At 41.0% G+C, this 13,175-nt stretch overlaps 1 protein-coding gene across 2 annotated transcripts in view; it reads right to left on the bottom strand.

Moving 5' to 3' along the window:
• USP24 (ubiquitin specific peptidase 24) overlaps positions 1–13,175 on the bottom strand; it is a 176,996-nt gene that overhangs the window by 53,014 nt on the left and 110,807 nt on the right. For both annotated transcript variants that reach the window (XM_054979479.1, XM_054979481.1), the window contains 4 exons: positions 8,962–9,117; positions 6,144–6,241; positions 4,314–4,409; positions 3,963–4,191 (listed from right to left, as the gene is read on the bottom strand). In XM_054979479.1, the coding sequence (XP_054835454.1) occupies positions 3,963–4,191; positions 4,314–4,409; positions 6,144–6,241; positions 8,962–9,117 (579 nt within the window). The remainder of the gene's footprint in view (positions 1–3,962; positions 4,192–4,313; positions 4,410–6,143; positions 6,242–8,961; positions 9,118–13,175) is intronic.

Below are 13,175 nucleotides of genomic sequence, written 5' to 3'. Positions count from 1 at the left end.
GGAATTTTGTAGTATTTTTATCCCCCCTTTCAACTAAAGCTTCCTGAGGTGGTTTACAATGTCAGTTATTTTACACACACACACAGCCTTATATTATTTTAAAATGTATATACCATTTTCCAGAGACTTGCTCAAGGTGGTTCAAAATTTAAAAATAAAATAAAAAGACCATAAAATTATCACTATTTATTTATCAATTATCAACAAGCCACAAATTACCAATTATTAACCAGCCATAAAGCAAGCCAAGAATCAACCAGGGCCATAAATACCATATTCAGCAGCCTAAAATGATACCTGTTGTGCATTCATCCTCTCAGCCCTCCTCTGATTTTCCCTGGAAAATGACCCAAAGGGTTGCATGTGCGGCGTCCCAACTCCTTTACAGAAACACCTGTCCTCCCCAACCCTCTCCCTGAGATTTAGGGTTCCTCTTCCAGGACTTGCCCCAACCACAGTTCCTTTTTTGCACCACTTTAGCACCTGCTTCACTAGAGGTGGATAAGTATGTATGCGCTAGGATGAACCTCACTACCCCATAGCTTGAGTAGCCCCTCTAGCTAGGTTAGGCCTTAGAATTTTTGCAGCAGAAACTATGATGAATGCTGCTCTCCAGTCTTCACTCTCCTCCATTTCTCTCTCTGGGCACACATTGCCAAACTAGGCTGTTTTAACCCATCTCCAGCTCTGAAGAGCCTCTGTGGATCCAATCACACCCTTGCAGACTTGGCTAAACTCTTCCTGCCAAGTCAATGCTGACCAATCACCTCAATGTTATAATAAGGATTAAGATGTCTGAGCTGGACATTACAAAGATGGGAGCTCCATCTTTTTGGTGGGCCATGCTGCAGATTAAAAAAAATTGTATCAAATGTGTGTTATAGTCATGATGTGAGCCGCCCTGAGCCCATTTGTGGGGAGGGTGGGATATAAGTCTAAATAAATAAATAAATAAATAAATAAATAAATAAATAAAACCATCCATCTTGGCTTTTAGATAGTGTTGACCAAATAGTACTTCGATGCTTCCTGGTTCATCCTTTCCCCCAGCTTATCTGTCATTCTAAAATTGTCTTTCTTTCCTCCTCTGAAGTAACTTGAGATTTTCCTAAATTGCCCCTTATTTCACAAACAAGGTTTTGTTATTTTAAAGCTTGTCTCTTCTATATTCTCTACAGTATCCATACAACAGTCCTGAGACTAGGATATGTGGTGGACTTGTGAAAAATCTAAGCTATTTTGGTCTAAGATTTTTGCTGAAATGTCATCAGTTTTGAAAAGTAATATAGCAAAAAGCCCAGAACTGTTATTATTGGGGTTAAATATGGAAAATGTTAATGTTAAGGATAGAGTCCTGGTTTATTATATGACGGTGGCTGCAAGACTACTGTATGCTCAACACTGGAGACAGGAGGAGCTACCAGAAATTCAAGATTGGATTCAGAAATTGTTGTACATGGCAGAAATGGACAAATTAACAAGGAAACTGGAAGAACGAAATCAAAGGGAATTTGTGGAAGATTGGGGTAAACTTAAAAAATATTTAGAAAAGAAATGGGATGTGAAAGATCAGTTGTGGTCTCTTGATAACTACTGAGAAATTTAGAAATATAAGATAAAACTTTGCCTTAAACAACAGGGGAAAAGCAATTTACACTAGAATTAGTTATTAGGGGAAAAGGGGGCAGAGTGCTGTTGGGAGTCAACAAGGGAAAAGGGGAGGGGTGGGTGGGATAACATATATTAAGAAAAGGGGTATACTGTTGTAAAATGTTTTTGAAATGTATGTGAACCCATCCAATAAAATTTTATTTAAAAAAAACAGTCCTGAGACTAGGAAGAGGCTGTAAAACAGTAAAGAAGGCACCAATAGAGTGTCAAGGGGAGGGCCTTCCAAATGTGAGGTGTCACCACTGAAAATGCCTCATCTCTGGTTAAATAGTAAAGAGTCCAGTAGCACCCTTTAAGACTAACCAACTATATTACAGCATAAGCTTACAATATAGTTGGTATATACAATATAACTGGTTAGTCTTAAAAGTGCTACTGGACTCTTTCCTATTTTGTTACTACAGACTAACACGGCTATTTCCTCTGATCTATGACCATCTCTGGTCATTACCACTTTCACCTCTGCAAGTGGAAGCACAGAGAGCATGGCTTGGGAAGAGGATCTTCACCGACAGGCTGGACAATATGGAAGGATATGAGCCTTTAAATATTTCATCTTCAATTTATATTGTGGTTTAAATGTATGAAACAGCATACTGAATTGTGCCCGGAAATGAACTAAATCTACTAGTTCAGTTTCTTCTATCCAGCACCTGACAACAGCCTGGCTGCCAGATTTTGAGAATAGGAAAACAAGAGGGCTGCACCAAGACTTAAGAAGACAAGACCAAATACTGACGGTGCAGTAGGGAAAAGGAAACTAAAAAGCCCCTATGCATTTTGCATACAGATTTGTTAGGAGATTTGAAACATAAAAGGACCATTAATAAAATAACATTAAAACAATCAAAATACAAAATATTAAAAACACTGGAAGAAAGATAAATGAATGAGCATGAGTGAGATTCCCTGACAAAGCTATGTGCAAAATGTAGAGGGTTTTTTTTTAGTGTCCGTAAGATAAATTTTCTTTTTTCCCACTGTACCATCAGCAGTTGGCTTTGACTTATTTCATCTTGGCAGATTCTGAACAGTTGTTTTCAAACAGTTTTCAAAGACAGTTCCATGTACAACACATGATATGCATATGGATCGCCATGACCAGTCCATGCTTTTCCAGGAAGGGCCATAATGGACTATCAGTCACAGCTGTAGCACTGCTACATGCCACAGAGAAGAATCTAGAATCTAGCAGTGCTACCAAACTACAAACCTGCTCCCTTCTGGGGAACAGCAATCCCCCTCCCCTCCAACACACGGTGACTTCTCAGTCCATGAGATTTTGTCATTGACCAAGAGCACCACAGTCTTGCCCAGACTGAGCTTCATTTTACTGGCCCTCATCCACCCCATTACCTTCACCAAGCATTTGTTCAGGACATCTACAGACCCACCTGACACAGCTGTTAGGGAGAAACTGAACTGGCAGTCATCTGAATTTGGTGGCACCGCACACCAAATCCTCAGACTATCTTTCCCAGTAGTTTCATGTCGTTGTTAAGAAGCATGTATGACAAGACTGATCCCTGTAGGACTCCACAGCAGTATAATCAAGCGACCAATCAACAGCACCTTCTGAAACTGGCCAAAGCACAGTGCCCCCTACTCCCAACTCAGCCAACCTCTTGAGAAGGATACCATGTTTGATGATATCAAAAGCCACTGAAAGGTCCAGGAGAATTAGAGAAACACTAAGTTCTAAGAGAATCAACAGAATTGTACTCCCTGCTTCTCCTCAACAAAGGTTCATTAGGGTGACTAATGTAGATTCAGTCCCAAAACTGGATTAGAAAAAAACTCTGAATAACAGTGCCAGAAGGAAACATTAGCGTAAGACCTTGGGCTTCATGACCTGCTGCTGATCCTTTAGAATAAGCGATTGGCCATTGCGCAAGATAGGATGCAGGACTAGACGGACCACTGGACTGATCCAGCAGGGCTCTTCTTATGTTCTTAAATCATAGTTTTATTCAGGGATCTCTGCAGTGGCACTGCTACAATCCACTTAATTGCCTTACTCAAAAAGGGAGTATTTGAGACTAGCCGTGAATTGACCAAATCATCTAGGTCCAGAGGAATTCTTAAGGAGGACTCTTACAATCACATCTCAAGGAGATTGCAACTACACTCATCTCATACACACTCTCTCACAGTCACCCTATCCTGGTCAGATGAAATAAGTAATGTACTCTAGTACAACCTTTTTATGGAGCAGGAGCATAAAAAAGTTTTGAGATTCTATATAAGGAATGAAACAGCTCGCTCCTTGTTGCTATCACTGGCATACTCACTTGTATGGCAACCCGTGCAGCAGGAATGATCTCCTCTACTCTGATAGAAGACCTGTCTGAAACTGACAGCTGCCGGTAGGAAGACTTCTCTGGAGTTCCACAAATTGACATTTGTCTGGTAGACTGTCGACTTATGTTTCGGAATGGGCGTGAAGACAGTGCTTCTACTCCGTATTTAGCCAGATCCTCATCAAGTAATGTAGGCAATGTTTGCCCAACAAGCAAAAACCTGAACATAAAAGCATGAAATGTTATTCTGAACAAGGAAAGTAACTGCATATATAAGAGATGAAAATTGAAAGTGGCTAAGCTTATTAGTACCGTATGCATCTACCTTTGACAATTACATACCTGGCCAGCTGCAGACAGATGGAATAAACTCCTTGTCTTGTTTCATAGTCTACTTCTGAGGGGATGGAGTCTTTCTGCATAACATTTACCACCAAGCTAGAAACAAACACACAATCAATTTTATGTTTTTCAATACAGACTTTCCCCTTGCACATGATGACTCTTTAAAGTAAATCTAGCACTTAGCATCTGTAAACTGAAGACTCTTTCCATGCAGTCAAAAATGAAAGTTGATATTGGAAAGCTGCACTTCAAAGTTCGTGCATTCTTGCTTTTATCAATATGGTGCCATCAATCTCATCGCACAACCTGAAGGTTGGCTATTCCTATTTAAAGGAAAATTTTTCAAGGCAATGGCACAGTAGCATCTCAGGAGATGTGTCTGGTTATTTAGATGAGACTATGTTTTTAATGATTAACTTATAACTAGGGCTGCTTCGGATTTGGGTTCTGGAGATCGCTTCGGTATGCTCCATGAAAATTCAGAGCAGACTGAAGCGAGGGGGGGAGAAACTCCCCACTACCACCTCTCACCCTCCCTGGGGCATCTCCTCCACCCCCCACCCAACCATGGGGAGACCCCTCCAACCCCCACCCACTTACCTGGTGGCGGGAGGGTTATCAGCTGGGTGGCAAGCTGCCACTGCCATGGCGGCGGCAGCGGCAGCACAAGGCTGCGCAGCCTGGAGCCAGCCGACTCCTCTGCTGCTGCACGCTGCCCGAGCCTGCGGGGTGGTGGGGAAGGCCGGAGCCTTCTCCAGCCCTTCCTGCCCCTCAAATGGCTGCGGTGTGCTGGTGCCACGCATTCTCCGCATCCTCCGGCCCTTCCTGCCCCTCAAATGGCTGCTGCGGCACCAGCGTGCCATAGCCATTTGAGGGGCAGGAAGGGCTGGAGGAGGAGGCTCCGGCCTTCCCCACTACCCTGCAGGCTCGGGCGGTGGTGCAGCGGCGCAGCGGCAGAGGAGCTGGCCCGGAGCCACTGCAAGGTAGGTGGGGGGAGGTGGGGGTTTGAGGTTTAAAGGGCCCCACTGCTGCTTGCAAGCAGCGGCGGGGCCCTTTAAACAAGCCCCAAAGCATGCTTTGGAAAGCTTTGCTTCGGGAATACGGAAGCTAACCGAATTAGGTCCGCTTCGAGTATCTTTACTCGAAGCGAAACCTGAATACCACAGCCCTACTTATAACCTTTTCTAATTTGTGACACATGAATACTCTCAAATGGATCACTTAATAGCATTGGGGGTGGATGATGAGAGGGAAGAAGTCTTAGAAAGTTACCGAAACCAGACATTCATACAGTTGCAAAACCCCGAGAACATGTTACATAATGGGCTTCTACAGTGGCAAATTGAGTTTTCTGAAGTGATTTGGATAGTGCTTCCAGATTCCAAGCATTCTATTATGGAATTTTATTTTTCAAAGCCGATCACAGTTCGGAAAAAGCAAATGGAGCTATCTGAATCCTTTTAAACATGCTATTTTTCAAAAATATCTTAGCAGACATTGGTTATGAACAGGCTCCTTATATGAGACAGACCCTAGGAATCCTTCCTGTAAAAATTAATGAATGGTACGGGGATACGAGTGTCAGCAAATTGAAAGAAGCGTATTATCTACTAAAATACAAACTGAAAGAAGGAATATTATCTAGTATGATTAAAATGAATTTTGCTCTTCTCTTAGGATTTGCAACAGCTTCTCAAATAATTCACTAAAAGTTTAACTCATAGAAGTAATTTCTTTTGAGTTGTGAAGAATACTTAATTCTATATTACTAGAAAATGCCAGGGGATTGTTCAGTTCACAGAAGTTGTTTGTTTTTGAAGGACTAACCTTAACCCGCCTGCTCTGAGAAAATTTTCACAAAAAGATTTGGCACAATTTCTTGCCATTTCATCATCTGCTGTAGGCATTAGCTTGGAACTCAGGACCTAAAAAAGGTTTCAGATGTTAGAGAAGTTCATGCTCCATAAAGTTAGACACCCAACAAAACCTTTCTTATTCTCTCTCACTGAAGGGGTACAGAATAGTTTGCTGCGCAACAATTCAGGTATATAATAATTCATACTATCCTATAAGAATGTTCTTCAGAATTAAACCACTATATTATAACACTCTCCCCACATTTTATCTAGCTGTCAACATCTTTACAAATACCCCTCTTAAAACATATTTATTAACAAAAAGGAATCCTATGGCACTTTAAAGGCTAATGAAGCTCTTGCCTTGAGGACCGTATTGGGGTGGAAAGGAGGTATGCAATTCTTTTAAATAAAGTATATTTTAAAGGCCAGTAGAAATCTTTTCCATTTCATGACATAAGTTATAAGGAATATCAGTATACATAAAAAAGTTGTTCTAAGGGAGTTATGAGATGGTGAGATAGTGGGGGATGAGCAGCTGAAAAACAATGTTTCAGCAGAAAGAAGAAAAACATATAACTGAAGAAGAAATCAAAGAGCATCAGACACTAAACAGTGTACTCCCATGGAAGTCACAGTGGCTTAGAAACTCCGAAACAGAACGTTAATAAAAACAGTTTTTCTCTTACTGAGTTGATGTTCCCCTGCCTATATTAATGAATCTAGATCATTACATACCAAATACTAGGGGAGTGCACAGGAAAAAAAACCGGTTGATTCGGTTCAGTAATACCGAATGGAAAAAAATCAGAATTTGGAGAATACCAAATTCAATTTGGTTCAATAATACAGAGTGAATTTGGTAAAATTCGGCCATTGTTTCCTGTGGGAAACGTAATTGAGAAATTTCTGGTGGACAGGGTGTGTGTGTGTGTTATTTTTGGACCAAATTTCACCAAATTTGCAGGGAACCAACTTCTAACTGTCCTCTAATGACCCCCCTCCCAAGTTTCATGAAGATTGAACCTGGAGGGGGGCATTTTATGGCGGTCCCTGGCCTTTGGGACATTTGGCTGGCTTCAACTAGGGCCAGGGCCTTTACTGTCCTGGCCCTGGCCTGGTGGAACGCTCTCCCAATGGAGATCTGGGCCCTATGGGACCTTTTACAGTTCTGCCGGGCCTGCAAGACGGAGCTGTTCTGCCGGGCCATTGACTACGGGCCACCATTTTTTCCCCTCTTCTGACCGCCACACCCTCCTTTTGCAGCCGCCCTGGAGTTACATCATGGTGGTGCCCATGGTTATGGTGACTCTGTAGTGGCCTAACCTGTTTAGTGGCACCTGGATTTTGATGCTGTTTGTATTAATGTGGATTAATATTGGATTTTATGCTATTTGCAATAATGTTTTATTGTATTTTAACAATATATTTTGTTGGAAGCTACCCTGAGCCTGCTCACGGGAAGGGCGGCGTATATGTTGAATAAAATAAATAAATAAAGTACCCCCAGCCACCATAATCTCCATTATTCTCTATGAGGAAAACTATGGGGGCTATTCAGGAAGCAGCCTTTTACAAGCAAAATCCATTGAATTTTCTGTGGGCCTACTCATAACTCTCCTCTAATAACCCCCTAGGTTTCATGAAGATTGGACCATGGGGGGCATAAAATGGCCCCCAATGAAGGTGCCCCGAGCCACCTCCAATCTCCATTATGCCCTACGGGGAAAAGGCTACAACTAGCATATTTTAAAAACGCTTTTTAAAAATTCACACTTCACAACTATCTCAGGATACTCAAAAAGTACGCCCAAAACACCACTAGGTTAAATTAACAAACTGAACCAAGCACCCCAACAAATACCCCCCTCGAGAAGAACCACCACCACCAACAGTTGAACTCCTGGCCAAACCAAACTTCTATGCTAACAGAAAATAAAACCCAGCAAAAAACACCAACTAAACTTCTGTAAAGGAAGTCCAACAACAGAGGGAAACAGCCCTCACAGATGAACAAGTGAATTTAATAAAATTAACAGGAACTATAAAACTCCAAACAAATTACCTACAATAAGATAAAATAACCCCCCACCAGAAGAACAAGCCCAACCAAAGCCACCCACATACAGAAAAAAAAAAAACAGTGAGTCTATGACTTTCAAACCAGGCAGCAGCCAGGAATCCACTCCATGCACTGGGCAGTAGGATCTAGTCGCAGTCCACAGCAGGCCAGGAGAGACAGCGAAGAGCCTGCAGCAGCAAGCTGGCAGTGTCGCTCAATCTCCAGGCCAGAGCAAAATGGAAGCTGACTGAAAAAAGGCACTGTCCTTCTTGAGAAACCCATTGGCTAGAGGAGAGCTGCTGCAGGGATTGGCCACTCACACTCCCTCATCCCTTCCTCCTCCTGCCTCTGACTCACTCCGCCCCCTCCAATCTGGTTAAAAATGGAGGGAAACAGCGCCTCTTTGTTGTGTCTTCTCAAAGGAACAGCAAGGAACAGCGCTACCATACTTATCAAAGTTTACTGAATTTACTGAATAAATTCAGTAATTTTAAATTTGGTAATAAAGATTTAAGTTTGGTAACACCGAATTTTACTGAATAGGTAAAATAAGGTATTTTTGCCCAATTTCAAACCTGAATTGCACATACCTACCAAATTCACCTGAGATTGTTCAGATTTACCAAAAGCTGAGCTGTTACTCCTGTGGTAATCATAGTAAGAATAATTAATACATTTCCTTTTATTTGAAACACACATAACACATCCCACACAGACTCAGTCTTACCTCAAGATTGTAAAGCACTCTAAAAGTAGACATTCCTGGAGCAAATGACCGAAATAGGCTTTCAAGTATTGAACTAGCACTAGGCTGATGTTGATGCTTTGTAGACAGAGAAGGGGATTTTGAAGACTGAGAATTTGATTCGGACAATAATGTTTTCTGAAATGCAGAAAGAACTATGAATGGCAAGCAGTTCTAAGGTATCATCTTCTATAATCACTACAAGCATTCCCAGGAGTGCTAAGCATCCCATACCATGAAATTGTCCATTTAGACATTTTGCTAGAACTTGTAAAATGCCATTAACCTCTTTCTGAGCCCGTTTAATAGATTTTTAAAAATTATTATTCTACAACCCACATTTCATTTTTTCAAAATTAAATTTTGGCCAGTTGGATATCCTCCTTAACCCAGACTGATTTTATGAAGCCAACAACTGGATCAGGCAATTTCTTAATAAAAGTGAAAAGAAGGAAACACAGCAGCAAGATTTAATACTGAATAGTAAACCAGGCTGCTCAAAATAGCCAACAAGAATGATCAAACAAAACATAAAATGCACTTAGAATCTACAACACTTACATCACACAATTGTAAGCAGAGTTACTCGTCTAAATCAACTGAAATCAATGGGCTTAGATTGGAATAACTTTTGTTAGGATTGCATTGTCTAGTTTTTAGGCAGAAAGAAATGGCCAAGAATCTCCTTAATTGAGATGGAGAATAACTATGGAGTTGCCACTGAAATTTTATTTTTCATTTCCCTGACCAACATTTGTCAATTTCCCTGACCACCATTCAAATATAACCACAAGTTAAAAAATGAATAGGTCGTGTTGTATTAATTCAAGGCTTAATGAAATGTTCCACTCTACAACTACACAAGTCTCAACTGCAAAAATATTTATCAAAGTAAGAGATTTAATATCAGCTTCTTTCAACATTAACTGCAGCAACATCTGTTTTGCAATTGCACCAAAAATTACACCAAGATACAAACTTCAATTCAAGTAAACTCTGAATGCTAACCAATAACATAACATTTTTGTTGTTGTTTTAAAGGTACACTAAAAATTATATAAATGTTCTATCTAAAATGGTTTTTCCGAAGCCACATTACAAAACTTAGTTTTGAAATTGCAGTAATAATCAAGTTAGAAATTAGAATACAAGTAATCTGTTTTTAAAGAATGAAGATTTAAGATATAAAACTACCACTTCTACAGTTTTCTCTTTTTATTTTGTAACTCTTTATTTTGTAACTCTTTTAGTTTCTCATCAATTGTTTCCTCTTCCATTTTGGCTTCTTCTCTCAGTCTTTTTAAAAGCATTTTCAAGATGTGTAATTTGTCCCTCAAGTTTCTTTTCTTCTTTCTTCTGAATTTCTTCTTGTTGCTTACGGTGTTTAGCCTCCAAGTGCTCTGTGTAGCGTGCATGAGCATGCCTGACTGACTGCAACAGATTCCTATCAATTACAACAGATTCAAGTCCTCCACAGTTCAAGACAGCATCGTAAACCTGACGTTGACAGACAACAGTTTCTTCCTGCAAGTTCCCAATTAACATTGACTTATTAACTGAAAATCCACTTTCAACAGAAGCATTACCATGAGACAGGATAAGGCACATTTTGACAACAGTCCAGAGGTCTGAGAAACTTATGTTGGACATCAAAATACCACTGTAAAACGTATCCAGTCCAACTTCATTTTGTTTTGCAACATATACTTGAAATTGAGCCTTGAACTCATTGTGGGCAGCTGTGGTTAAAGTAGCATATTGTTGCTTTGATTTTTCCGCTACTGTGTCATTGATCTGATTTGCTGCATGTAGAGCTTCAAGAACAGCCCCTATTCTGGTGATTCCAAGATTTGGCTTGTATAAAATGATAGTAGGATCTAATGTTGACAGGCCACACACCATCTTGAACTTCAAAGGACTTCTCTCAATCATCTTTTCAACAACAGATACTACCATGTTTCGACACCCTAGGCAAAACTCGGCCACTTGACGTTCACTCAGTTTAGTTTCTTTCAACAGCTTCTTTGCTGCAAAGCCAATGTCAACCTTGCTTCTGTCAAGCAAGTTCTCAGACATGTATTGTCGAAGGCTTTCACGGCCGGAGAACGATGGTTGTTATGGGTTTTCCGGGCTGTATTGCCGTGGTCTTGGCATTGTAGTTCCTGACGTTTCGCCAGCAGCTGTGGCTGGCATCTTCAGAGGTGTAGCACCAAAAGACAGAGATCTCTCAGTGTCACAGTGTGGAAAAGATGTAGGTCATTTGTATCTACTCAGGAGGGGTGGGGTTGAGCGGAGTCATCCTGTAAGAGTTTCCCAGGGTGTGGAATGCTAATGGCGGGAGGCTTCACTGTATCCTGAGGAGGTTCAGCTGCTGGCGAAACATCAGGAACTACAATGCCAAGACCACGGCAATACAGCCCGGAAAACCCACAACAACCAAGTTCTCAGACAATTTCTTGTCAATTGTTAACAACTGGGAACCAGAAGACACGTTTTGCAGCGTTTCTGATTTTATGCAAGACTCATTAGCTTCTTGATTAATTTACAAATAGAAACCTTTGTAGAAATGGCTCACAAACTCCAGCAATCGTTTTCATGAAAGCCATTTTGCACTTCATGAGTGGATCTTGCATTGCAGCTTTTATACAAATTGCAGGTTTACTGTGGGGGAGTTTTGCTTCTTCCACATACTTTTTGATGTTGTCAAAAACAGTCATAGCTCTATCAAGGCACTTAACATTCTCCAACCACCTAGTGGAGCAAAACTTCAGGGGAAATAGTGTGCTTCCAGTCATAGCAGTGTATGATGCCCTCCTAGCTGGGGAATCTGTCAGAGTGTCAATTCTCAAGCCACAGCTACACCATGTTCTCCTGTTATAATCTGTAGTTATTTAGTTCTCTCCCTCCAGGCCCAGGTGCTGCCCAGGCTGCCTATATCCATGGGAACGAAGAATTCTTATCAGCCCGGCCCACCTTGATGTCCTCGCCTTCCCAGGCCTTCTAGACAGGACTAAGGGGGGAGGCTGGGAAGGGGTGTTTGAAGTGTTGTTACTTTCATTTTATGTGTCATTCTCAACAAAGCCTTGGTTCAGCTAAGGGCCTCAAGTCCTTAGATCATGGACCCCTGTATCCTGAGCATAATCTTCCAATAAACCTTTTGAAACCAAGAGACCTTGTGCTTCTTGCAGAAGCGGGGAGACGAACTCTAGATAACTGGGATTCCATAGTCTGACAGAATCTTTGAACAGATAATACATGTTGTGCAAGACTGAATTCAGGTCCCATTTCACTGCTTGCAATCCTGTTTTAAAAGACCCATGTACAACATGAAGGCTACAAGTTCCAAAGTCAATCAATTCTTTTCCTTCTTCTTTACAGTCAAGGTTGGTTTTAATTTCTTCTTTTAGTTTTCTCACAAAAAGGTGATTTACATTTGGCCCATCCATAGATACTTGTAATAATTTTGCAACTAATAAAGAAGACATGCCTTCTTGAAACTTCTGAAGAAGGTCTTCAGCAGTAGCAGTTTGAAGAAAAACACTGGTTAGATACCGTGTGGAAACTTTATGACAGTAATCATCCCCAAAAGGAACAACTAAATCCATCTGTCCCTTTTGAACCACCTTATTCAAAGCTTCATAAAACAGATAACAAATGTTTGGCATTTTCATCACTCTGATCATGTTTTCCAGTTTTCGCAGGGGCTGTCTCTTCACCCTCTCTGGTTTTACTATCTGAACTTGTACTTGGCTTTGAACCTAAACATATTGCAATGGATTGTTGACTTGATTTAATTTTCAGGTTCTTCTGATGTAATGGTCCTTGTGCATGAGACTCCACAGCTCTAATTTCCATATTACTTAGTTCAAAGGTTTTGTAGCACACTTTACAATAACCTTTGCATTTGTCTCCAGCAACTGGTGATAGCCATGGAACGAAGTCAGGATGAATTTTGAAATCCAGCCACCGCTTATTAAAAACTGTCCTCTTAGAAGCCATCTTCAAAATGTGGTTTCAGATACAGCCGTACACAGAACCACCTGCCTGACACCAAGATGTTAGCAGATTTGTTTCTGGCAAGTAGGAACTTTCCAAGGCTGGGAAAGTTTCACTTTCATTTTTTGGTTTCAGAAGTGTAATGAGCAGATCAGCAGCAAGAAAGGAGGTGGAGTTTCTGCAATCTAGAGAAGCAGACA

The sequence above is a fragment of the Eublepharis macularius genome, chromosome 5, assembly GCF_028583425.1.
Source record: "Eublepharis macularius isolate TG4126 chromosome 5, MPM_Emac_v1.0, whole genome shotgun sequence".
Lineage (NCBI taxonomy): Eukaryota > Metazoa > Chordata > Lepidosauria > Squamata > Eublepharidae > Eublepharis > Eublepharis macularius.
Note: the sequence above shows the minus strand (reverse complement) of the source record. Positions and strands in the feature narration are given on the sequence as shown.